The sequence below is a fragment of the Elephas maximus genome, chromosome 2, assembly GCF_024166365.1.
Source record: "Elephas maximus indicus isolate mEleMax1 chromosome 2, mEleMax1 primary haplotype, whole genome shotgun sequence".
Lineage (NCBI taxonomy): Eukaryota > Metazoa > Chordata > Mammalia > Proboscidea > Elephantidae > Elephas > Elephas maximus.
This window is the reverse complement of record NC_064820.1, coordinates 131,007,988-131,035,439: the sequence shown is the minus strand read 5'-3', so window position 1 is coordinate 131,035,439 and position 27,452 is coordinate 131,007,988. Positions and strand designations below refer to the sequence as shown.

The 27,452-nt window shown below is 43.1% G+C and overlaps 1 protein-coding gene across 1 annotated transcript in view; it reads right to left on the bottom strand.

Moving 5' to 3' along the window:
• Positions 1-1,128: 1,128 nt before the first annotated feature.
• MARCHF3 (membrane associated ring-CH-type finger 3) overlaps positions 1,129-27,452 on the bottom strand; it is a 180,400-nt gene continuing 154,076 nt past the window's right edge. Inside the window, exons 4-5 of the mRNA XM_049873478.1 lie at positions 11,669-11,878; positions 1,129-3,950 (exon numbers count right to left, since the gene is read on the bottom strand). Coding sequence (XP_049729435.1) covers positions 3,792-3,950; positions 11,669-11,878 — 369 coding nt within the window. The 3' untranslated portion in view covers positions 1,129-3,791. The remainder of the gene's footprint in view (positions 3,951-11,668; positions 11,879-27,452) is intronic.

Genomic DNA, 27,452 nt, shown 5'->3' with positions numbered 1-27,452 from the left:
ACTTTTGTGAAGCCAAAAAAGGTGGGCCAAAGAACATAACAGCCCGTGTTATTTCTGCAGAACTGACACATTTTGGAGAGAGTTTGCAGTTGCCCAGGCATCACTACCCCAAGAGCCAAGTTCTCATGACCCCAGGCTCAGCCAGCACCAGGATTCATGAAGTCAACTCTGTCTGTGTGCATAGCCAGGAAGGTCGGCATCAAGCCAGGTCCATTATGGTCCCCCTCTTCTCACCCTAAAGTAATTCTGGACCTATCTCCACTCGCTGGCCTACCTCTCATCCCCTGTAAGGCTTCAGAATCACAACAATACATTTCACATCTAGCACTAGCACTGCGATCTTCAGGCAACTTCTAGGAACACTCTGAATTAAGGTGGAAAGAAAGCAGTTACCGATTCCATTTCCCAGGTCTTTCCTTTTCAGGTTCTTTTGGCTTTAGGGCATTCCCTGGTGCTGGGAGGCTGAAGACCAAGTGTCTGTGCTGTGTGGAGTGTGAGGAAGTCCAAGACATAAGACTTGGAGCCTCTACCAGAGGGCAGTGCCAAAAGGGGAACAAAGAGGCCCCAGGCAGAGACGGAAGCTCAAGCTGGGTCAGCTGGGCTGCTGTTTCACTTCCATTTTCTCCTTTGGCTTCTCCACACATCCAGATGAGTTACTTTAACTGAAAATGAAAGGGCTGTAGCTACAGCCCAGCTGAAAGTGATAATCCACAGCAGGCCCAGGCACTCAGTGCAGGGAAAGGAAGACCAGGACAATGAAAGACAAGTAACTTCCAAATTATGCCATTTATTTTTTCTTAATCAGATTTTACAGCTTATCTGGGCTTCTGCTCAGTCTCTGAGGAGTTGTAGAATTTCTGTGAATGCTTTCTGTGTTCTCTGTCCTTACTCCAAATGAGAATACGCGCGCGCACATATACACACACACACAGAGGACAGGCAAAGGCACACTGGACTCTAGTTGTTAATTTTCCCTCTGGCTTCATGGTGACACACATTTGTCACCACATAACATCCTTAAGAACAGTGGCTAGGATAGGGTCCCTGCAAGGAGCATGGATGAGAGAGGACTGTGGGGAAGGCAAGCAGCAAGCCCCTGGGATCCCTTACCCGCCCCGCTCCCCCATCCTTCCCTCTGCTTCGTTCTTGATCTTCACAAAGCGAAAGGCTAAGAAAGGGTACAAAGTTAGCATGGCCACTCCTAAACTATAGGGCACCTTTGCGCCAATTAGCAAGAAGCAGATACTCCCCTTCTTCTTTCAATGGATCGTGGCCTGGTGACTGGAGCAGAGGCTGGATCGCAGCCTCCACCTGTCTTCTTGTCCTTGAGACTGGGTACCCTTGTGCATACGCTGTAGCCCCTAATCTCTCCTACCTTTAACAGCCTCAGGGTTAAAAGACCAAGAGGGGAGGAGTATCCTCCAAGAATTTTCAGAATCCCAGATGGCCGCTGGTGATGATGGAGACCAGAGTCTCTCACAAGGAGGTCCCAAGATGGTGGTTGGTTAGGGAGGCACCGATGCTCTTCCGAGCTACAGGAACGTCCTGCCCACCACCCTGCATACAACCTACTCCTTGTATCTAGGATTCTGCTTTATTTCCCAGGGTGTGGATGCAAATGTGGGGCAAAGAGGCATGGCACAGTACTAAAATGCCAACTTTTCCCAGCACAGGACTACCTGCCTGGGACTTGCCCGTCTCTGATATTGTCATTAAAAGAAAGCAGAGATCCGCTCCAGCTAACCCTCCACAGGAAATGATCCTGGCACCCCTTGTCTCCCTTAATTTATGGATTCATGAAAGCAGAGAAGAGAAAGGGTATGGTCCTCTCCTGAATATTGGTGCTGGTCCAGTTTAGAGGCGTCACTGGTTAACCTGACAGCCCAGAGACCAAGGCTGGGTGGTTGTCATCTCTCGAGGATATTACAGGACTGTAGTTCACCAGTTACCAAGTTGGACTCTTTACTCCGGAAATTTAATGTGTGACAGCTGCACGCAGCCAGTGGTGTCCAGCATTTTAAAAAGGTCAATTAAGAATCGGTTGATGGTGGCGCAGCTAATGACAGCCCAGAGGGGTGATCAGGGTCGAGTAAACAGAAGGGCTGAGATGTATATTACTGGAATTGAAGTGTCAAAGCAAAACACGGAAGGGAAGAAATCTATTGTCACAAGCCATAAAGTACATCTGAGTTGTGCAGTTAAGAGCATACAGCTGTGTCCCTCCCCAGGCAGCGCGGAAGGGGGGGCGGGTCCCTGAACGGAGGGCTCGGCTGACAAAACAGACACCTGCATCAGCATGATCAACCTGTAGACGAAAACCGTTACCCTCCTTGCTGCCCGCTCCTTTGCACTTTCAGCTCTCCCACTTGGGAAGCAAGAAGCAGAATGCTGGAATCATATTCAGAATGTGGGTCATGTTCTAGAAATCCATATTTTAAGCATTCCCCCTGAAGCCGTGCTCCGCCCACTCCTTGCAGTGTGTGTGGGTGGGCAGACAGCCGGGAGCCAGAGCGCCAACCCACGCAAAAGGCTTTGCTCGGAAGACACATCAGCTCCCTGGCTTCAGTGGGCGCACGATGCAGGGTCCTGATCAGACCTTTACGCAGCGATCGATACAAAAGGAACATGTAGCCCTTGGAAAATGTCTGTATCAGCGTGTAACAGAACTGGCTTATGGTTGGGGGAGGCACTGTGTGAGGCTTTTTTTTTTGAAAACCAGACAAAGGGGTCTTCGACTAAAAGCATGCTGCCAGGACCGGCTTTTTTTTTTTTTTTGCCACATCTACCTGTCAAGCTAGAAATTCAATAGAGCAGGGAGAATGCTAATTGATATGCAAAACAGGTCCAGAGTTCCTAGAAATGTCTAATGATCCTCCAGTTCATTACAAATGCAGAATTAAGACATGTACCACACGAGATGGGAGTAAGAACACCAACCTTTTTTCTTTTTCTTGTTTTCAAAGCTACTTTGGGAAACTTTGCAGGTCTTAGGATAAAACAAGAGTGCTGCAATCAGTGGGGTTTGTCTTTCACACACTGTATATTTATTATTAGAAAATAGCTTCTATCAGCTGTCAGTACTAAACAAGTGGAAAGGAGCGTGCTTCTCACCATAATTTTTTTTTTTACTCTTTAATGGTATTTAAATAAACAGCTCACTGTGTGGAGAGTTCCCACGCCTTTTTTTTTTTCCCTTTAAAAACGTAATAATTAAATGAGGTTTAGTACAAAACATCCTTCCAATTTGACTTGTTCTGAAGTCGGTATGCTGTCTCCTTGAGGAGAGATGTGAGAGAGATGAAAAAGACCACTCAAGTTATCAAACTGCCCCAAAGAATATACAGTACAAACCAGGAAACAAATCAACTAGCCAAAACAAAACCCATCCAAACCAAGAAACCAGTTTTTCCATTGGCTTTTTGATTTCGATTATGTCTAAGTTTAATATATATATATATTTGAAATAGTAATAAAAAAGGAAGAATTTCATCCTTAGCAGGACCACCTTCCTCATTTGTTAAAGAAGTGTTGAGAAAATTCCATACAGTATCTGCTAAATAAACATGTTTGGCAGCTTAGCAAATATCATATGATTGCAGCATCCATGATTTGAAGTAAAACAGCATTTGCTTTCTTCCGGCAGAGTTTGTTGCTTGGGGCAACGTGCTAACACAACTCTGGCTGTTCTCAGACCCACAGCCTTAAGGAAGGGATTAGGGGTGGCTCAGTTCATGGCCCCAGTGCAGAAACTTCCAGACCGGAAACTAGTCAACTAACCACCCACGCAAGCATCAAACAATTGTCTCCTTTGAGTTCCTCTTGACTGAATGGAGGCCCAACAAGGACTGCTGGTTAGAAGGTACGTTGACAGACTTTGGAATGAGGAGAATCACCCTCTGATTGGTCCGACGCCATTCGTTGTACAATCGACAATGGTACCTAAATGACACCTGGGTGGGAAAGGAAAAATAAGTGAAGGTTTCAGTTAAGCAGAAGTTGATCATCAATCCAAGAAATAAACTAGGTAATTTAAAACAGCTGGAGGCAGCACAGCAGCAGGCAAGAACCCCAGGTGAAATTGCTCTCATAAGGAGCTGAGTGCTGGGAGATTGGGGCACCAACCACAGAACACCCAAGTATGCTCAGGGGTAGGGCTCACATGGGTGACTTCCTTTGCTTCTCTTCAAACTGGGTAAAGTCAAGATATGAACAGGAAAATGAGGTTCTTTCTAAAGTTGGATGTATTTTCAAGGTAGTGGTATTCCAGGCCTCAAAGCTTAATTGTAAAGGAGGACGGTGGTTGGACGGAGCCAGGCAGAGCAGATATAGCGCCAGCTCTCACCCAGCTGTGTGACCCTGGGCAGTGTGCCTTTCTGGTCCCCAGATTCAGCTGTAAAATGAGAGGATTCATATACACGCCTGCGCAACTCAGAGGACCCCATTCACAGTGAATACAATATGAAAGATGGGCTTTTTTCGTGTTGTGGACAAGTCGCACAGTTGCACTTGGTCGCCCCAATGGGTGATCCCTAATTGCCTCTAGCTCCAGAATTCTAAGGCTTCCAGTGAGAAGATTCAGCTTGGGCATTGCTGTGAACTGAACCGTGTTCCCCCAAAAGATATGTTTAAGTCCTAACCCCCAGTACCTGTGAATGCACCCACATTTGGAAATAGGGTCTCTGTAGATGTGGTCTAGTTAAGATGAGGTCATACTGGATTATGACAGGCCCTAATCCAATGACTGAAGTCCTTATGAGAAGGCCATGAGAAGGCCCACCGAGGAGAACACCATGTGAAGATGGATGCGGAGACTGGAATTGTACGTCTACAAGGGACACCAAAGATTGCTGACAACCCCGGAAGCTAGGAGAAAGGCATGGAGCACATGTGAAGATGGAGGCAGAGATTGGAGTTATGTGTCTACAAGTCAAGGGATGCCAAAGATTGCTGGCAACCACCATAAGCTAAAAAGAGGCAAAGAAGGATCCTCCCCTAGAGTGTTCAGAGAGAGCACAGCCCTGCTGATATGCTGATTTTGGACCTGTAGCTTCCAGACTGTAAGACATTTCTGTTGTTTTAAGCCACCCAGTTTGTGGCACTTTGTTACAGCAGTCCTAGGAACATAATGCAGGCACCAACTCCCCTGACAGGCTCTTCTTGAGTCGTAGACTGGGATAGGTACCACTTCCACGAGTGTCCACAGCACCTTGTGCCTGTCTCAGCATGGCCTGGAGTGCACTGTGCATCAGTGTACTTGTTTCTCTCCACCTACACTAGAAGCTTCTTGAGAGCAGGGCCTGTGTTGTATTCACCTTTGTTTCCCAGCACCGACCACAGTGCCTGGCACTTAGTAAGTTGTTCAATAGAGTTTGCTGAATGAATAAATGTTCTACCCTTTCAGGATGCAACACTGCTTTAAACTTAAGCCTCCCTTATAGAATACGCGATCGTATGAGCACTGAATCCCATAGCCAGTTGTGATATAACTATACCCCGGAAGTGTCTGCTTCGCATGTAAATATACTGGACTGAGAAACTTAAATCTGTGGTTGGTTTTGGAGAAGGCTGACATATGGGGTTGATGCACTTCTCAGGCAATCAGAGTCTGTATTTTTGAAGCTGAAGAAAATGGCCTTTAAAAACGGGAGTAGGTTCCATCTGCATGCATTGAGATGACCAGGTAAGTGCTGGGAAGGCAGCTGCCCATGAGCTCAGGGTGGCATATTTTTCCAGTGTTTCTGGAGATGGAGGAGAACATAGACCCTTGATCAGAAGGGCCTGTCAGTCTCATGGCAAGATCATGAAACTCAAGCCCACTCGCTCAAATTTCCGAGGCTACAAAGCGGACAAAGCAGATGCCACAGGCTGAGCACCAGAGAGATTTGGGTATGAAAATATAAGCTTTCAAACTCACACAGATGTGTTTTCTAAAAGGCCTCAAACATGCCAAAGTGAGTTTTGTTTGTTTGTTTTAACTTGATTCTCTTGTATCTTCTATCCTGCTGCTGCTTGTTGCTACTCGTACATGTAAGAGAGGCAAGTTGGAAAGCCAGCTGTTCAGGGCCAAGGGTAGGAAAGAGGTAAAACATAGACAAGTGCTAATGAAGAGCTTTGGCAATACAAGAAATCTGGGATCTGGAAATATTGCAGGAAAGCGGAATTTCAAATCAAAAGTCCCTTTGTCCAGGATGTTAAAAAGCTGTGCACACTTGGCATTAATAAGCAGAGAAGTAGCCGTGGGTGAACGTGGGCTGTATTTTCCACTACAGTGTAGGGAGCTGGCCACAGCTGGGGCCAGACACACCCGGGGGTTATTTGCTGTCTCCAAGCTTCAGCTTCCTCATTTGTAAAATGGAATAAAATACCTGAGATAACACATGTAAAGTGCTTGGCACAGTGCCTGGCTCATATGTTAGTTTTCTTGGCATCTTATTTTTCACATGTTAAATATGGAAAAGAATTTGATGGTTTTGTGCCACCCTTCTTAGATATAAAGAAACTAGGGGGAAAAAAAAGAGGAGTAGGCTATTTGCTCTAAGGTCTTGCTATGTAGTATGGTCCATGGACCAGCAGCAGCCTAGGTCACCTGGGAGCTTGTTAGAATTTCAGAATTTTGGGCCCCACCCCAGACTTAAGGAGTGAGAGTCTGCATTTTAGCAAGATCCCCAGGTGATCTGCATGTACTTTCAGGCTTGAGAAGCACTACTTTAGGGAACACAGGGAGTCAATGATTTAGCAGGTCTCCTGGTTCCTTGGCTCCAGAATAAAAAAAACCAGCCCACTTGTTTAGCCAAATGAATGAGATCTTATTATGCATTAATCTATTTTAATTGGTATTAACCACCCACGGTCTGCAGGCAAATTTAATCAATAAGAAGAAAGCATCATCTGAAGATGACTCCTGATCAGAGAAAATAGAGGAAGCTGAACACCAGTGCAGAAGAGACCACTGGTTTGCAGTCGCCCTGGGTTAATACCTGCTCCTGCTGCTAGATACCCCAAGACACTCCCTCCCCCAGTGGACTGTAAAAGAATAAAAGGTTTGATTTAGAGGAATAAAGAAGCAGTGAGGAAAGAATAAACGACATAAACTGAAAAGAAGCTACAGCAGTAGAAATGTTGGGAACTTTGTTTAACTAATTTCTGAGGTTTAGAGGGGAAGAGGAGGAAGCAAGAGTCTAGGGCCACTATTCTAGAAAAATTACACATTATGGGGTGGGGTTCTTGTAATTCATTTAATTCATCTAAAGGATATTTATTAAGTTCCTATCATGGGCAAAGTCTGTAAAAAGAGTTGCGACTATCTGAATGGGATAAGAAGGGTCAGAAAATGTTGGTAACCCCCCTCTCCCAATCAGGGAGGTGACTGAGGCTGTGAGTAGGTTTGCTGTAAAGTTACTACAAGATAAAATCTTTGAATTAGGTATTTTTATCTTGCCCTTTCTCTCTGAAGTTATGGTGCAACTGAAGCATACTGATGGGGCCAGGGCTTTGGTAAATTGCCTTCCCAGAAATGAACACAGCTCACTTATCTCTGGCTGCATCTTGGGAGGCGACTGTAAACCAAGCCAAACCCTTTGCCATTGAGTCAATTCTGACTCATGGTGACTCTGTGTGTTACGAAGTAGAATTGAGTTCCACGGGTTTTCTTGGCTGTAATCTTTATGGAAGCAGATTGCCTTGCCTTTCTTCCATGGTGCCACGGGCTGGGTTTGAACTGCCAACTTTTAGGGTATTGGTCAAGGATAAACCATTTATCCACCCAAGAACTTTGCAGCCCCCCTCCCCCCAAAGGCACCTTAGAAGAAAGGCTTCGTGATCTGCTCCTGGAAGGTCACAGCCTTGAAAATCCTATGGAGCAGTTCTACTCTGTAACACATGGGGTCACCACGAGTTGGAACTGACTTGATGGCAACTGGAAGAGGGCTGTAGACGATGTAAGTTGGCCATGGGGAAATTCCGGGTACCCCACACCTTGTCACACTGAATGCTCTCAAACTGCCCATCAGGCTGTCTGGGGAGGCGTTTAAACTATTCCATGGTATCTGTGTTGGGATTTAATCATTTAAATTCTTTATACAAAGAATTTAAATGATTAACCCATGGACTGGCAGCCCCTGAGGAACTGGATCACTCATTCATTTCATTCACTGATTTAACCTAAGGTTACATGCTGAGCCCTGGCTGCAGCCCTGATGCCGTGAATAGGGCGTCCTTCGGGTCAACGTACCACGGTGCCTCGATTCTCTTACTGGAAACTGGGCTAATACAAATTGCTTTATGGACAACTTCCTAATGCTCAGTGTAGATTCAGTTCTCATTGAGCTCTCTTTTTGTCTGCCCATTTGTGTCAAACCATGTGACATAAACAATGATGTTCCTGGGCACCTTTCCTTCTGAGCTCAGAGTGGAGGCTTTGGCTTCCTGGATCCCCTGGGAGTTTGTGTTTCCACGTGGCAGGTTCTAGAAGGTAGAACTCCCCTATTTGCGTCAAGGCTGGCCCTTGTGACCATGTGAGGCATAGAGAAACTCAAAAGGCACTTTCAGGCATTGGGACTGAGTGCGGTCCCTCTTCAGAACACCCATGGAAGCCCTTCCAGACACGGCTCCTCTAAGGAGCAGGCTTGGACTGACACTGTATTTGTTTATCAAAGACATTTTCACAGCATATTCTCCTTAAGCTTGACAGCTTGTTTACAATGGGTTTCTGCCGTAGGGCAGTTTCCAAGCGCTGTCAGCTTCTGAATTACGGCTCTTGCCAGGGCTGCTCAGTACAGCATTTATCTGGGAAGGAGTTATTCTGTATTCAGTAACCTATTGCTGAGCTGAGTCCGCAGCACGTTTTTCACACCAGTCAAAGGGGAGAAATGCCTTTCTTTTCCTCCTGCTACTTTGCATTTTACAGAGGGCTGGAGGAAGCTAGGAGCTGGGGGAAAGCAAGGACACCAAAAGAAGAAAACCAAGCTTTATGGAGTCGACTGCAGCACACTCTGCCAGGTACTTTGATGTATGTTCTCAAATGTTATCCCACTTCATCCTCACAATAACCTACTGACCCAGGGGTTATCAATTATTTCCTTCATTTTTTTTTTTTTTTTGCATCCAAGGAAGGACGATCAGAGAGGTTAAGTACCCTATTTGAAGTTACACAGCTATTAGGATACTAAATCTGAAATGAAGTATGTGATCACCCTCTTAAAAAATCCCAGCCTAGGCACCTTTCCCAGCCAAACGTTCCTTCCACCCGAGATGGGAGAAGGACCAAGGCTCTACCCAGTTTTCTCTAGTTAATCTTTTTCTTCTATTTCCTCCTTCCTTCTCTATTGTCAGTCTGCCCCTCTTTTTTTCTTTTTGGCTAGGTAGCCTGTTGCTGTCAAGTGGATTCTGACTCACCAAAAAGCAAAAAAAACCAAACCCGTTGCCGATGAGTCGATTCCGACTCATAGCGACCCTATAGGACAGAGTAGATCTGCCCCATAGTGTTCCCAAGGAGCGCCTGGTGGATTCAAACTGCTGACCTTCTGATTAGCAGCTGTAGCTCTTAACCACTATGCAGCCAGGGTTTTCTTTCCAACTTACAATGACCCTATAAGACAGAGTAGAACTGCCACATAGGGTTTCAAAGGCAGTAAATCTTTACTGAAGCAGACTGCCCCACCTATCTCCCATGGAGCAGCTCGTGAGTTTGAACTGCTGACCTTTAGCTTAACAGCGAAGTGCTTAACCACTGTGCCACCAGGGCTCCTTCTGGTTAGGTAAGAGAACACTTTACAAAGCAGGTTTTAAAAGGGCCTTAAGTTGGTTTTGAAAGCACAGCATTTAGGTTTACACATTCATCTATCCTTCCTTTTAGAAACCCTTCTGAGAAAAATCAGGGACTAGTAAAGCCAAAGCTAGTAAAGTCTTACTCTTAATTACTTTCCAAAGTGCTTTCACATGTACTCTCTCACGTGACTCTTATTGGACATTGGCGGGACAGGCTCTGCTAACACCCTCACTTTACAAGAGAGGACAAGGCCCAGAGAAGGGAAATGACTCTATCAAGGTGGTACAGTTGATAGGGAGTTAGAAAGGGCTTGATAGACAATTTAATTTCTTATCTCTAGCCCTCCTCCCGTCACAATGACCTTTTGACTTCTGAATCAGATGAATTGCTTAATTCACAATGAACCAAGACACACTTCGAAAATGGAGTCTTAAAGGAGGCAGTACGAGTTTAGTTTGGGGCTTCATGAGCCTGAGAACAGAATGTCTAAATTAACCGGAGGAGTCTGATAAAGGTCCTAGCATTAGAACACTCTGTATTTACCAAGACTCAAGTCAAACACTGAGATGTGCACTTGCCCCCTTACTGTCTGAACACTCTTGTCTGAGGGGGGTATTACAGAGGCATAACTGGTGCCTATGGCAAGCATTGAAATTGCGCCCCTGTCCAAACATCTGACACCTCTCTTTTAGATAACTTTACCATAATATCAGCTCAAAAATACAAGTCAAGCTTGTTAATCTTTTAATTAACACATTACCAAGCTTGAGGAAGGATGTTGGGCCATACTGGGTTAAAAGAAACTGCTCAGTGGCGCCAGGTGCCCAGGGCCAGTGCAATACACTAGGTACGCCACTGGTACAGAGCTGGAAGGATCACGTGACGAGCAAGAGGGACACGAACTGGGGGTTGCGGTCAGGGTTGCAGGAGTGGCAGCCAGCGGAACAGGGCTTTGGAGGCAGAGGAAGGGGTAATTGTGAAGGCTAGAAGCAATTCCAGGTGCTGACACTGCTATGGGATATGGGAACAGGACACTTTAGACAGGAAATACATATTGGATAACAATGGAATGTGCTCAGATTAGAAACAAGCAGCACTGGAGAGAGTAATGCCAGGAAGCCGGGGGCCCTGTTTCTGAAACTATTCTAGAAGGTGGTGATGTCCTTTCCTGCAGGTCCCAATGGGGAGCCTAAAGACAGAGATCCAATGGTGCACTTCGTGGGTGCTGTCAACTGGTGCCCGAGCAATCAACTAACGGCAGAAAGTTGAAAGGTGAAAAACCAGGGACGTTTAAAATTTCCTCTTCAGGTACGGCGGGAACACTTACTGGGAAATGGTTTTTCCTTGGTGGCAGCTTCTCAGCCAGATAAATTAGTGTTTTTATGGGCAACAGAGTCAATATCTGAACAGACGGAATAACCATCAGGCTAAGTGCAGCACCACATCCAACAAAGACTTAAGGCTGTGTCAGGACATAAGAAGAAAATAATCGGCAGGGAGGATTCATCATCAGTGCAGCCAAGTGCATCATTCCTAATATATGACAATCCCGGCACAAGTGAGAAACATAAACAAGAGAAAGAAAACACTGCGCCCTAAAACAGATGGAGTCCTAGACTGCTTGAGGACAGAATGTCCAGTGTGTGTCTTTCACTGTGAACTCTCAGAAGCTCTGGCTTTTTCTTTATTTGATCTGCTCTCCATAGAAATGGACGTGCATGTGTGCACACACACACGCGCACACACACACTCACATGCAGTAATAAACGAAATGCCAGCATTTGAATATCTGTCTTCTACCAAGAAGGTAAGATGTGCTGTAGACAAGAGGGAAGGCTTGTGCCAGCTGTGGGGCTGCCAGCTCCAGCTGGCCTGAACCCCTGGGCCCCGGGCCATACTTACTAGTGTCCAAAAGAGGTAAATAGTGAAGAGTGCGACAGTGAGTGCAATCAGTCCAACGGCTTCGAGCCGACTACTAAAGTGCAGGTGGTCCACGGCGCCCCGCAGGCAGAGCCAGCCCGAGATGGTAGCCAGGGGCGTTATAAACAAGAAGCACACCATGTCTCCAAACAGAGTCCGCTTCTCATGCTGGGGGCCTGGGTTTTTGAGCCACTGCCAGGGAAAGGGAGACAGAGAAAAGCAAGGGAAAAGGTTAAATGCCAGTGTGGAGTTGAGATGCACTGCTCTGAAGCTGTCTTTGTCTTCAGAATCTGGGAAAGGGTACTTCAGAGCTATTCTAAGATCACAAGGAACCATTAGGGGCTCACTCCCATGCCCCCACCCACTGAATAACAGTAATTATGACAATAACAACAATGATAATTTACACTGCCCTTGTTGTAGATGACTGGCTTTTTGGAAAAAAGGTCAGTGGCTGTTATTCTGAATCAGAAAGACGCTATGTGGAGACAATGTTACTCTTGGAAAATAACAGATGAGGGACTAGAAATTCTGTCATATGACTAAAGCCTTCCAGTGTCTTGACTCTGGACATGTGTACAGAAAAGGTTAACTCAGCAGGCCTGGGCTGCTCAAACTGCACTTTTCCAGGAGAGGTCTGTCTTCAGGACTAGCCCTTGGAAGAATATTCTGCCTGATGAGAGTGTTTTTGTATGCCTGAGGCCTTGGGCTACATGGCCCAAGTTTCATTATATACTTTATTTTAACAGTGTGATTTATGGTGACTGTCAGCTTTTGTGTGCCTGAAGCCTTGGGCCACACAGTAGTACCAGTTTGATCAGATAGTTTATGCTAACAATGTGATTTATGGTACATGCTTACTTTTGCTCCGGACAGCTGGAGTTTGAGTAGCTGAGGTCAGTCACACAGGTGCTATATGCCTGTGACTGACTCCCCAGTAAAAATCCTGGACACCAAGGCTCAGGTGAACTTTCCTGGTTGACAGCACCTCACATGTGGCTGCTGGGAGAATTATGTGCCTCCCTGTGCATCCGCTGGGAGAGGACACCGGGAAGTTTGTGCCTGGTTTCTCCTGGACTTGACTCTGTGTACCTTTTCTTTAATCTGTATCCTTTTCCTGTAATAAACTGTAGCTCTTAGTCTAAAAGCTTTTCTGAGTCCCATGAGTCCTTCTAGCAAATAATCAAGCCTGGGGGTGGTCTTGGGGACCCCCAACACAGAATGAGACTCACTTGACTCCGTGAACTCAGTAATGCCTCCTCATGACCTTTTAGGACTGTGGACTTCCTCAGTTAAGACTGTCCCTGAGATCTAATTGTGTTATCATCTTGACTAAACCAATCCCACAACAGGATGGGGAAGACTAGAAAATTCCTCCAGGAATAGAAACAATGCTGTTGTCCTTCTACTTAGGGAATTGCTGAATGTCTACTGAATTTTTCCCATAATTTATTCTAGGAAGAGCCAATGCTTATATACTGATGTCAGTACACACTGGTAATGAGGCTTGATGGCTTTTCTTCAGATTAGCATTCAAACATGTCCCCAAATAATATGACATTCCCATCTCACTGGCCCATGGAGTAACAACAGAGGCCAAGGAGTCTGAGAAGGAGTTGGGTCAAACACTGGTGATGGGGTGTGGGTGGGGAGAGACACTGACTAGCTCTGCCTTCCATCTCACCCTCGCCCCCAACCAAGCGGGGGCCTAGCACTGTCTGCTGTTGAAGCATGTGCAACACTGCTATGGGCTGGCCTGCCAAACGGGAGCACTGAGGCTGCTAAGGAAACACCCCAGGTGGCCAGGGCGGCAATTCTCATAAAACCATTGGTGGGAGGGAAAGGACCACGAAGGGCGAGAGAGTGTGTGAAGCTGACTTACAGACAGAAGGGAAGGCCATAGTCAAGGAACGAAGGAAGAAAAAGAAGAGCTGCAAAGAGGACAAGTGTAAGGGCTGGCAAAAGCCTCATGAAGTAAGCAGAAGAGGCAAGAAGTACAAGGTACAAAAGAAAGTTGTCTAGGAGCTACTCTTCTCTGAATGCTTGCTTCGCAAATATTAAATGACCTCGAATCCCCAACATACCACCTTCCAGGTATAAACTGCCTAAAAAACGGGATGAGATGCTAAAAGAAGCTCTAAAATGGACATGGATAACATTAAAATAGATAATGGGGAGTTGACCTGTCTGTGAATATAAATACAGCATTATATATATTTAATATAAATACCAAAATGATCAAGTGCAAATGATATTAACCCTGCCATGTGTTGCCATACCACCTCAGACATCTCAGCAGCTTCAAAGAAATTTAAATAGCTCTTAGTAGTTAACATTTTCTTGCCTAAATACTGCAAGTATTGCTATAAAATGGAAAGCAGAAACTGGGCATTATTATCCCAACTTTTCAGAGCCTCAGCAAGGTTAAATGTCTAAAAAAAAAATGTCTGCCACAGGTAATTCGGAGGCTGAACTACGAAAACAGTCAGAATCTCTCTAATTCAGATGTGCTATCAAGGAAATATTTGAAAATTAAAATTGCAAGACATTCAGAAATCCAGAGTCTTAAACAATGGTGCCCACATTGTAGCAACTGAACTCCCCTTGAAGTTTAGATTTTCCCTAGAAGCAAATCTGAAGGCCTCGTGTACTCTTCTCTGTACCCCCATCTGATGGAACAGAGTAGGCTCTCAATAAATAATGCTACGGATGTGTGGAGATACCCTGACCTCACTGGTTAAGACTTAGTACTCAATTTCTTTTGCTTGGAAATTCTGGAAACATTTTATTAAAAGAAATTTAGTGCTTTATTCATCTGTGTGGCCACTGACATGACCCAATGAAATGATTCAGGAAGTAATTATGAACCACTACTAACCTCTGTCTTATTTATTTTACATCAGGCAAACAGCTGTTGCTGTTGAGTTGATTCCGACTCACAGTGACCCAGTAGGACTGAGTAGACTGCCCCATAGGGTTTCTAAGGCTGAAATCTTTACAGCAGCAGACTGCCACATCTTCCTCCCACAGACTGGCTGCTGGGTTCCAACTGCCAACACTTTGGTTAGCAGCCTTGCACTTTAACGCCTAGGAATTACTATTGCTACCCAGTTGCCTGATTTCTAATTGTTCTTTGATCTTCTGTATTCCTGAAAAACTTCTGGATCATTTTATATGTCCATGATCACCCCAAACCTCAACTCTTATTAACACTGCTTTTTGGCTTAGCTTACTCGTTACATTGTCTTTTGCTGGTGATATTTAGTGTGGAATTCTTTAAAGAGGAACTATTAAAATCTGAGACTTCTTCAGGATCCCGAGTATTATTTATCACTTACACAAATGCAGGCCCTGTGAGCAAAACAGTGGTAATAATCTGTTGTTGAGAAAAAAACTTGCCAGTGCCCTGGTAAGAACCACTGCCAAAGTATCCAAACACGCTGATACAAGAGCGTTGATACAAGCAGAGTTTTTAACAAAGGAAATCTGGTTACAGCTTAAATTTCCAGCAATAGGGAATTGGTTAAATAAATTATGAAACTTATTTAAAATAGAATATCATATACTAATTTAAAATGGTAATATGCACCTTATTGACGTGCTATTTTGCTGAACAGAAAAATAATTCTACTGGACAAAATGTATAACCCATTGCCATTGAGTCAATAGCAAACCTACAGGATAGAGTAGAACTGCCCCAAAGCGTTCCAAGGAGTGGATGGTGGACTTGAACTGCTGACCTTTTGGTTAGCAGACGAGCTCTTAATCACTGTGCCACCAGGGCTCTGGATAAAATGTACAGTATACTGTATTTGTAATGATGTATATTTCCATATTTACATAGACAAAGACCAGGAGGATACTCAGCAAAATAGTGGCTACTATTGGTGTAGAATTATGAGTGGTCTTTAATTTTTTTCTTTTTGTATGTATTTTCTTTTTTTTTTTTTTTAAATGAACATGGATAACTTGTGTAGATACATATATTAATTGTGTATAAAACATATGGAGAGACAGACAGACACAAGCATGCACACACAGAGAACGAGAGACAGGGCGAGATAGGGGAGCTGGGGAGGTAGGTGTCCAGCTAACAGGAAACTATAACATTGAAAAAACAATCGCTGAGTATCTGCTGTAGATGGGGCAGGCTCAGTGCTAGAAGCTTGGGGTTTGTTACCTATTACAGCCTCACAACAACCCTGTGAAGTAGGTGTTAAATTGCCCCTATTTTACCGATGTGGACACTGGGCACAGAGAGTTTAATAACTCACCTAAGGAGATATAGCAAGTTGGTGTTAGAGGTAGGATCCAAACTAGCTTCACTTTTATGTTCCTTTTTCTGAACAAAAAATATTTTTTTTCCAGGGGAGGGTAGGGGTGCTAGTTTCCGCAAAATTTCAGCTAAGTGGGACATGGTAAGTCCTGCTGTTTATTGGGTACAGCCAAGTACCCAGCTCAACATCTGGTCGGCTGGCCAGGGTCTTTTCATGATAATTTTATAAAATATTCTTAGGCTGCTCTTCTATGTTCTACGTTAATTCTTTTACCAAACCACAAAGAGGTCCAATTTCTGGACGTTTAATCTCAGCCACACTGTCATGTGTTTTGGCCTAATTTATGATAGACAAAAGGTTGGTCTGAATTACTGTCAAGTTACATGGTTGACTCTTCTATGTCTTCTAACTCTCTTATCAGTTATATCTTCTATACATTGTTATTGTAGCTATTCCAGCCCTGGTGGCAAAAGTTTGGCTGGAAAGAAAAAAAAAAAAGAAGAGGTTAGCTGCTAACCAAAGGGTCTGCAGTTTGAATCCACCAGCCACTCCTTAAAAACTCTATTGGACAGTTCTACTCTGTCCTATAGGGTTGCTATGAGTTGGAACCGACTGGACGGCAACCAATTTTTTTTTTTAATGGGTAGTACTAGCCTTATCTCCTCAACATTCAATAAAGAGCAAGCAGAGGCAGAAGGCAGGCTTGTTTGCATGTCTGGGTCCTCATCTTTATAGCACTTGTATCTAGCACAGTGCCAGTCCCATAACACTTAATGCTGAATAAATGATACTAGCATATGTCTATTCAGTCCTTACAATATGCCAGGCAGTATCTTACATGCTTACATGCAATAATTCATTTACTTCTCAGCAATCTTTCAAAGAGGTACCATTTTATAGATAGGGAAACTGAGGCATAGAGAAGTTCAATAACTTGTACAAGGTTGGATTTGGTCCATGTAGTCTAGCTTTGAAGACAGGGTTCCTGATCACTGTACTATATCATCATTCTTAGTTTTAACAAAGTGTGGAGGGGGTAAGGAGACAGAAGATGACGATCACACTTTAACTGCTCTTATCAGTACCAGAAGGAATATTTACTTTTCATTGTTCCCCTGGTATAAGATACCAGTTAAATTATCCTGTCATTTCTGGAGTGCTTTTGCAGCTGAAATACCATTCTTGAAGGGTCTACAGTTTAACCTTAAAATAAAAAACAACAAACCAAACCCGTTGCCGTCAATTTGATTCCCACTCATGGAGACCTCATGTGTTGGAGAACTGCTCCACAGGATTTTCTTGGTTGTACGCAATGGTTAAGAGCTTGTCTGGTAGCCAAATGGTTAGCAGTTTGAATCCACCAGCCGCTCCTTGGAAACCCTGTGGGGGAGTTCTACCCTGCCCTATAGGGACACTATGAGTCAGAGTTGACTCAATGGCAATGGTTTTTTTTTGAATCTTCAGGGGAGCAGACCACTAGGCCTTTCTCCCTCAGCGCCACTGGGTAGGTTCAAACCACCAACCTTTAGGTTAGTAGTCCAGTGCAAACTGTTTGTGAAACCCAGGGACTTCAGCTTAACCTTAATTCTCAGCTTATACTTGGTGGTTGGTTGTATTTTAAAAACCAAGGTCTATTTTTATGATTAAGAATACGATTTGCATGGCATCTGTTACCTTGGAGGCTCGCTAGTATGGCCTCCAGGGGATTTGTGCAGAGCCCAAGGCACCCTTCTTCCTTTTGTTCTCTGGTTCCACCAAAAACATGAAGCAGACAAAGATGGTGCTTATTGAAAGCCCTAGCAGTGAGCAGCCTGTTTTTCCATGCACACCTTACTCTAATCACTAACTTGTCCCTGAACCATGGGGTTGATTTACTCCTGGAAATAAATACAAAAAACAAACCCCCACTGTAATGGGGGCTGCAGGGCCTGAGATAGTAGGGGGAATTAAACGAGCATTCTACGACCAGTGACACAGCTTTGCTCACTCGCTGTAAATTTACATCCAAGGTGAGCCAGGCAATAGAGGTTACTTTCAAGGTGGGTTCACTGTGGCTTGAATCTAATTACATTGTCAGTATGTTAAATCCCTACCTGGACAGTAGGAGAGAAAAGAGGGTGCGTTGTTACGTTGTTCTTAGGTGCCGCCCAGTGGTACAACAGAACAAAACTGCTGCCTGCTCCTGCATGATCCTCACAATTGTTTCTATATTTCAGCCCCTTGTTGCAACCACTGTGTCAGTTCGTTTCCTTGAGGTTCTTTCTCTTTGATACTGACCCTCTATTCTATCAAACATGATGATGCCCTTCTCCAGGGACTGGTACCTCCTGATAACACATCCGAAGTATGTGAGATGAAGTCTCACCATCCTGGCTTTTAAGGAGCATTCTGGCTAAATTTCATCCAAGACAGATATGTTCCTTCTTTTGGCAGTCCATACCATTTAATATTCCTCACCAACACCATAATTCAAGGGCTTCAATTCTTCTTCAGTCTTCCATATTCACTGCCCAACTTTTCACGTGCATATGAGGTGACGCATGAGCACAATCAAGTGTTCTGGAATTCCCATTTTTCACAATGTTATTTATAACTTGTTCTGATCCGCACGGTCAATGCCATTGCATAGTCAATAAAACACAGGTAAACATCTTTCTGGTATTCTCTGCTTTCAGCCAACATCCATCTGACATTAGCAATGACATCCCTTGTTCATATCCTCTCTTCAATCTGGCTTGAATTTGGTTACCTGCCGATGTCTTGCTGCAATGGTTTTTCAGTTGTCTTCAGCAAAATTTTACTTTTGTGTGATATTAATGATACTGTTCGATAATTTCTGCATTCTGTTGGATTACCTTTCTTTGGAATGGGCACATATGGATATCTTACAGCTGGTTGGTGAGGTAGCTGTCTCCCAAATTTCTTGGCATAAACGAATGAGTGCCTCCAGTGTTGCATCCGTTTGTTGAAATATCTCAAGTGGTATTCTGTCATTCCTGGTGCCTTGTTTTTCACAAATGCTATCAGTGCAGCCTTGACTTCTTCCTTCAAGTACTGTAGGTTCTTGATCATACGCTACCTGCTGAAATGGTTGGACTTCACCCAGTTCTTTTTCATACAGTGATTCTGTGCATTCCTTCCATTTTTTTGATGCTTCCTGCATCATTCAATATTTTGCCCATGTTGTTGTTGTTAGGTGCCATTGAGTAGGTTCCCACTCATAGTGATTCTATGTACAACAGAATGAAACACCTCCCAGTCCTGTACTATCCTCATAATTGTTGCTATGCTTGAGCCCACTGTTGCAGCCACTGTGTCAATCCATCTCCTTATGGGTCTTCCTCTCTTTCCCTGAGCCTCCACTTTACCTAGCATGATGTCCTTCTCCAGGGTCTGGTCCTTCCTGATAACATGTCCAAAGTACAAAAGAAGAAGTCTCACCATCATCCCTTCTGAGGTGCTTTCTGGCTGTAACTGTTACATGGCAGATTTGTTTGTTCTTCTGGAAGTCCATGGTATATTCAATACTCTTCACCAACACCATAATTCAAAGGCGTTGATTCTTCTTCAGTCTTCCTTATTCATTGTGCAGCTGTCGCATGCATATGAGGCGATTGAAAACACCATGGCTTGGGTCCGGACCACTTTAGTCCTTAAAGTGACATCTTTGCTTTTTAACACTTTAAAGAGGTCTTTTGCAGCAGATTTGCCCAATGCAACGTGTCTTGATTTTTTGACAGCTGCTTCCATGGGTGTTGATTGTGCACCAAGTAAAATGGAATCCTTGATAACTTCACTCTTTTCTCTGTTTATCACGATGTTGCTTATTGGCTCAGTTGTGAGGAATTCTGTTTACTTTATGTTGAGGTATAATCCATACTGAAGGCCGTAGTCTTTGATCTTCATTAGTAAATGCTTCGGATCCTCTTCAGAAACCCTGGTGGCATAGTGGTTAAGTGCTACGGCAGCTAACCAAAGGGTCAGCAGTTCAAATCCACCAGGTGCTCCTTGGAAACTCTATGGGGCAGTTCTACTCTGTCCTATAGGGTTGTTACGAGTCGGAATCGACTCGATGGCACACTGGGTTTTGGTTTTTTTTTTGGTTTCAGGTCCTCTTCACTTCCAGCAATCAAGGATGTGCCATCTGCATATCACAGGTTGCTAATGAGCCCTCCTCCAATCCTGATTCCACCTTCTTCTTCACACAGTCCAGCTTCTCAGATTATGTGCTCAATACAGAGATTGATAAGTGCAGTGAAACGATAAAGCTCTGACACACACTTTTCCTGATTTTAATGCACATGGTATCCCCTCGTTCTGTTCAAATACTGCCTCTTGATCTATGTACAGGTGACGCATGCACACAATTAAGTGCTCTGGAATTCCCATTCTTCACAATGTCATCCATAACTTGTTATAATCCACACAGTCAAATGCCTTAGCATAGTCAAGAAAACACAGGTAAACATCTTTTTGGTACTCTCCGCTTTCAGCCAAGATCCACCTGACATCAGCAACGATATCCCTCATTCCACATCCTCTTCTGACTCCATCTTGAATTTCTGGCAGTTTCCTGCTGATGTAGTGCTGCAACTGCTTTTGAATTATCTTTAGCAAGGTTTTACCTGCCTGTAGTATTAATGATACTATTTGATAATTTCTGCATTCTGTTGGATCATCTTCCTTTGGAATGGGCACAAATATGAATCTCTTCCAGTCAGTTGGCCAGGTAGCTGTCTTCCAAATTTCTTTGCATAGACTAGTGAGCGCCTACAGTGCTGCATCTTTGTTGAAACATCTCAAGTGATATTCCATTAATTCCTGGAGCCTTGTTTTTCACCAAGGCTCAGTGAAGCTTAGACTTCTTCCTTCCATATCATTGGTTCTTAATCATATGCTACCTACTGAAATGATTAAATGTCAACCAATTCTTTCTGGTACAGTGACTCCATCTTTCCATTCCTTCTAACTTCTTCTGATGCTTCCTGGGTTGTTCAATGTTTTGCCCACAGAATCCTTCAATACTGAAATTCAATGCTTGAATTTTTTCTTCAGTTCTTTCTGCAAGAGAAATGCCAAGTGTGTTCTTCCCTTTTGGTTTTCCAACTCCAGGTATTTGCACTTTTCATTATAATACTTTACTTTGTCTTTTTGAGCTGCCCTTTGAAATCTTCTGTTCACCTCTTTTACTACATCATTTCTTCCATTTGTTTTAGCTACTCTACGTTCAAGAGCAAGTTTCAGAGTCTCTTCTGACATCCATTTTGGTCTTTTCTTTCTTTCCTGTCTTTTTAATGACCTTCTGCTTTCTTCAATGTATGATGTCCTTGATGTCATCCCACAGCTCGTCTGGTCTTTGGTCATTAGTGTTTATATGTCAAATCCATTCTTGAGACGGTCTCTAAACTCAGGTGGGATATACTCAAGGTTGTACTTTGGCTCTCATGGACTTGTTTTTATTTTCTTCAGCTTCAACTTGAACTTGCATATGAGCAATTGATGGTCTGTTCTGTAGTCAGCCCCTGGCCTTGTTCTGACTGATGATAGTGAGCTTCTCACATCCACATCCTTTTCCACAGATGTAGTTGATTTAATTCCTGTGTATTCCATCTGTTGAAGTCCATGTGTATATTTTGTTGGAAAAAAGTATTTCCAATGAATAAGTCTTTGGTCTTGCAAAATTCTATCATGCAATCTCCAGCATTGTTTCTGTCACCAATGCCATATTTTCCAACTACTAATCCTTCTTCTTTATTTCCACCTTTAATATCCCCAGTCACCAGTAATTATTAATGCATCTTGATTGCATTTTTGATCAATTTCAGATTGTAGAAGTTGATAAAAATCTTCAATTTCTTCATCTTTAGCTTTAGTGGTTAGGTCGTAAATTTTTTTTCTTTAAATTTTATTTTGTTGTTGTTGAGAACATACACAGCAAAACATACACCAGTTCAACATTTTGTACAAGTACCACTTAGTGACATTGATTATATTCTTTGAGTTGTTCAACCATTCTCACCCTCCTGCTCTGAGTTGTTCTTCTCTCATTAACATAAACTCATTGCCCCCTAAGGTTCCTATCCAATCAGTTTGATCTCATATAGATAGTTCCTAAAAGAGCATAATGCTCAAGGCAGACCTTTTTTTTTTTTTTTTTTTTTTTTTTACTAGTTCAGCTAAACTATTGCTCAGTTTGGAGCCTTCATGGTGTAGTGGTTAACAGCTAAGCTGCTAAACAAAAAGTCAGCAGTTCAAATTCAGCAGCTACTCCTTGGAAACCCTATGGGGTAGTTGTTCTCTGTCCTATAGGGTTGCTATGAGTTGCAATTGGCAATAGGTTTGGTTTGGATAATTCAGTTTGAAGAGGACATCAGGGGATAGTTTTGGTTCAAGGTTCAAAGATTATCTCAGGGCAATAGGTGGTGTGTAAATTTGAATAATAGTCGTATTAATTGGTCTTCCTTTCAGGCTTATGGATTTTATCCTATCACTGACAGCACTGCACTTTGGGATAGATCTAGAAAGGTTCTTTTTGATGAATCGGTGCTTTCCTCTTTGTCATTCCTGGCGTAGTAGACAATATGATTGTCCAATTCAAAGTGGCCAATACCAGTCTATTTCAGCTCACTAATGCCTGGGATATTGATCTTTATGCATTCCATTTCATTTCTGACAACTTCAAATTTTCCTAGATTCATACTTCGTACATTCCATATTCCGATTATTTATGGATGTTTCTTCTTGTTTTGAGTTGCACCACATCAGTAAATGAAGGTCCTGAAATCTTTATTCCATTCATGTCATTAAGGCCAACTCTACTTTGAGGAGGCAGCTCTTCCCCAGCTGTACTGTGAATGCCTTCCAACCTGAGGGGTGCATCTTCTGGTACTACAGCAGTGTTTTGCTGCTATTGGTAAGGTTTTCACTGGCCAGTTTTTTTTAGAAGTACATTGCCAGGCCCTTCTTCCTAGTCTGTCTTAGTCTTGAAACTCTACTGACACCTGTCCACAATGGGTGACCCTGCTGGTATTTGAAATACTCGTGGCATAGCCTCCAGCATCACAGTAATATGCAAGCCACCGGAGTATGACAAACTGACAGATAAGATGTAATAGGATATTAGATTCTGCCTCCCAGGGTCTGAGTTAATCTGTAGATAGGACATGTGCAGGTCAGTTTGTACCAGAATCAGGTTTACACTTTGGTGGCTAATAGCTCTTACTGATTTCAACCTTCCCCATGAATATCCTTAATAAGAAACCATCATGAGAATGAAAGAAACTGATAGTGGGGAAACCATAACAAATTTATGGAGCTGGAAAAAAAAAAAGGCATGGTCTTATAGGTTTATCTGCCTAAGTGTCTCCTGTTAACCCAACACTTGGCAGGGTTATTAATCTAGTGCTTGCCTTTCTTGGAATGGATCTTATTCTCAGAGCCCAATACATCCCACACTAAAGTGTCTCACTTGCCTAGGGAGCTGGAATGTGAATGGTACAGTGTGATGATTAGCAGATATATGACAAGTCCTTTGCATGATTTAAAACTGAACCTGAAACCTGAAAACCATGTACTACAGTTAACTTGAAACAAAGCAAAGAATAAAAACAAACAAAATCCTAGCAGTGTTTTAAATCCCTGAACTCTACAACCTGTCAATGAAATATCAGCATAGCTGAAGTCACACAGAAGGCAATTCTAACTCCAGGGGACCTAAGGAGATGCTTGCTTCAGATATCCATCAAACCAGGCTTGAAGTAATCCATCTCAAATAAGAACTTTAGAGATTTGCTTATGACCCTAAAATGTAAATTCCCAACCTTGGTCTTTCTCCAAAGCTCCAGACGTGCATTTTCAATAGCCCATTCACATCTCCACTTAGATGACTAATAGACAATGCAAACTTAATCTGTCCAAAATAGATTAAGCACCTACCTCACAGTTCTTTTTCTCTCCAAGTCTTCTTTCTCAATATTAGTAAATGAAACACCACCCCCTCCTCCCGCTGCTCAGTCATCTTGATTCCTTTCTGTGTCTTACCCTACATATCTAGCCCTTCTATAAATCCTATTGGACTGACTACTTTCACCATACAAATGGAATCTGTCTACTTCTCTGCATTCCCACTGCTGCCACAATCCCAGTCCAGGTCACCATCATCTACTTGGGAGGCAACAGCCTTCCTGCTTGCACTCTGGGACCCTACAATCTAATTTTGGAACAAGAGAAATCAGATCATGTTATTCCTTTGCTTACAACTCCCCAGTGGTTTCTCATTGTGTTTAGAATAAAGTCCGTAATGAACTGGTTCAAAGCTCAGGTCCAAACTCTTTACCTGGGGATAAAAGACCTGAACTCATCCCTGCCTACTTGTCTGACCACAGCTCCTACTACCTCTCCCCCTTCCTTTTCAGCCTTTACTTGTTCCCACGTGATAGAACAAGCTTTGTCCATATTCTTGCATGGCTGGTTCCTTCTCATCCTTTACGTCTTAGTTCAAATGACATCTACTCATTGAAAATACTCCTTGTACCTGCAAATACTATCTCAGAGCATACAACACTCTGAAATGATGCTATTTATTTATTTGTCTGTTTAATTGTTCATTTTTCTTTTTCCCACTTCAGTGAAAGCTCCAAGATGGCAGGGACTTCACTTTTGGTAATTCTTGTATGCTCTGATCCAAGTGCAGTGCTGGAACATAGTAGATGCTTAATGAAAATAAAAAGAACAAACATCTGAGATGCCAGAAGCCCTGACCAGAAAGTATCCTACAATACTGTTGTTGTTAGGTGCCGTAGAATCAGTTCTGACTCAGACCGACCCCATGTACAACAGAACGAAACACTGTCCAGTCCTGTGCCATCCTCACAATCGTTGTTATGCCTCAGACCACTGTTGCAGCCACTGTGTCAATCCATCTCCTAGAGGGTTTCCCCTTTTTTGCTCGCCCTCTACTTTATCAAGCATGATGTCTTTCTCCTGAAAACATGTTCAACGTACGTGAGATAAAGTTCGCCAACCTTACTTCCATGGGGCACTCTGGCTGTACTTCTTCCATGAAAGATTTGTTTGTTCTTCTGACAGTCCATGGTATATTCAGTATTCTTCACCAACACCATAATTCAAAGTCATCAATTCTTCTTCAGTCTTCCTACAATATTAGGCTAATTAAATTGATAGATAAGGAGAAATGCTATTGGTGTGTAAACATCAAGTCGTCAAGATCACTGCTTTTAGCCTCATAGACTAGACACAGCATTCCTTATACATAGTTCTTTTTAGGTTTCCAAGAAAAATATCGTATATATACATTGCTTTTTTTGCTATAATGTGAAAAACTTGTAGTTTTTGTTCTAGCTTTCTTTCTAAGATGTAAATAACCATGTACCATCTATTTTCCAATAGGTCACGAAACAGTATGGGAAATTCAGTAAATTATCCAAGGTCGTTCATATTGTTTTAGTCACAATTACTAATTTTTTTTTTTCTAGAAGAAAACTACCTTGAAATATTTGAGAAACAGACAACTCCAAATGCCCATCTAAAAATTATTCAACTATAGTTCAACCAAAAATATGCATTGAGTATCTTTTAGGTGCAGATATTTTTGCTGAATTTAAAAACACCAGTTGGTATTATTATTCCCATGTTTGTATTAGGATATTAAGGCTTAGTGAGGTTAAGTTACTTGTTAATGACCAGATGGTGCAAGAGCCAGAATTTGAAACGTCTCAGCCTAATGCTCTTCCAACTTTTTCCTTTAACTTGCTTTTGTACTACATAAAATCTCGATCCTAATGTATATGTTCACTCCTACAACGCATAAAATTGAAGATAGTGTTGCACGGGGATAAAACATAGGCTTGGAAGCAGGAGTTCAGGTCCTGCCTTCAGCTGTACCACCTTCCTACTCCCTGTCCCCCAAATGCTGTGTAACCTTTATCCAGTCCTTTCACTTCATAAAACAGAAGTCTCCCTCAATGGAGTCAGGAAAATGCAGCTTTGAGGGGAGTGAAGGGTCCTCGCTAGTTGTCAGAGTGATGCTACAGAACTCTGAAGTTCACATTTCCTTTCAAAGCATCAGGTTCAACTGAAGTATCATCCTTCAGTCCAACTCTCTTCTGAGCTCCAGGCTTGTGTATCCAGTTGACTACTTGATGAATCTCCACTTGTATAATAAACATCTCAGACTTTAGTAGTCCACGGTAGAACAAGGGATTCCACCCCAGCTCTCCCACAAACTAATTCCTCTGCCAGGCCCTCTCACAGCAGTATGTGACATCACCACCACCAAATTGCTCTAGTAAACAGTCTCACACCATCCTAATTTCTCCCTTTCTCTGCCACCTATATTTAACCTATCAGCAAATCTGTCAGTTCTTCCAGAGTATATCTTAAATGTTTACAATGCTGTATCTCTAGTGCCATTTCTCTTTTCCAAGCCACCCCCATTTTTCAACCAAACCACAGTACAGCCTCCTAACTTTTCCACTGCTTCCATTCCTATACCCTATAATCCAGTCTCTACAGAGCAGCCAGATCATGTCCTTTCTCCAGCTTAAGATGTCCTAGTGGCTCACCCCACACTCAGTCTAATGCCTACCATGGCCTACAAGCCCTGTGCGAGTTAGCCCAGGTGTTTGTGAATTCATACTATTTGTGAATTTGGATGGGAAAAAAGATTACACCTTTATTTTCTTTTTGTCATAAATTTTATTGTGCTTTAGATAAGGGTTTACAGCTCAAGTTAAAAAATTTATACACATATTGTTTTGTGATATCAGTTGCAATCCCTGCAATATGATACCACTCTCCCCCTTCTGACTCCAGGTTCCTCGTGTCCATTCGTCTAGTTCTCCTGTCCCTTCCTGGCTTCTCGTCTTTGCTTTTGGGTAGGAGTTCCCCATTTGGTCTCCGATATTTGAGTGAACAAAGAAGAACATTCCTCACATGTGTTATTGTTTGTTTTATAGGCCTGTCTAATCTTTGGCTGAAAGGTGAACTTTGGGAGTGGCTTCGGTTTTGAGTTAGCAGAGTGTCTTGGGACCAAAATCTCAGGGCTTCCTCCAGTCTCTGTAAGACCAGTAAGTCTTTTTGTGAATTTGAATTTTGTCCTACAAAATTTTTTCCTGCTCTGTCTGGGACTCTGTATTGTGATCCCTGTCAGAGTGGTTGGTGGTGGCAGCTGGGCACCATCTCGTTCTTCTGGGCACAGGCTGGTGGAAGCTGTGGTTCATATGATCCGTTAGTCCTTTGGGATAATTTTCTTTGTGTCTGTGGTTCTCTTCATTCTCCTTTGCTCTGGATGGGATGGAACCAACAGACGTTCTTAGATGGCCGCTCACAGGCTTTTAAGACCCTAGACAGTACTCGCCAAAGTAGGATGTAGAACATTTTCTTTATGAACTATGTTATGCCAGTTGACATAGATGCACCCTGAGATAAACCTTTATTTTCATAACCTCTAATTGAAATTTAGCATTTCC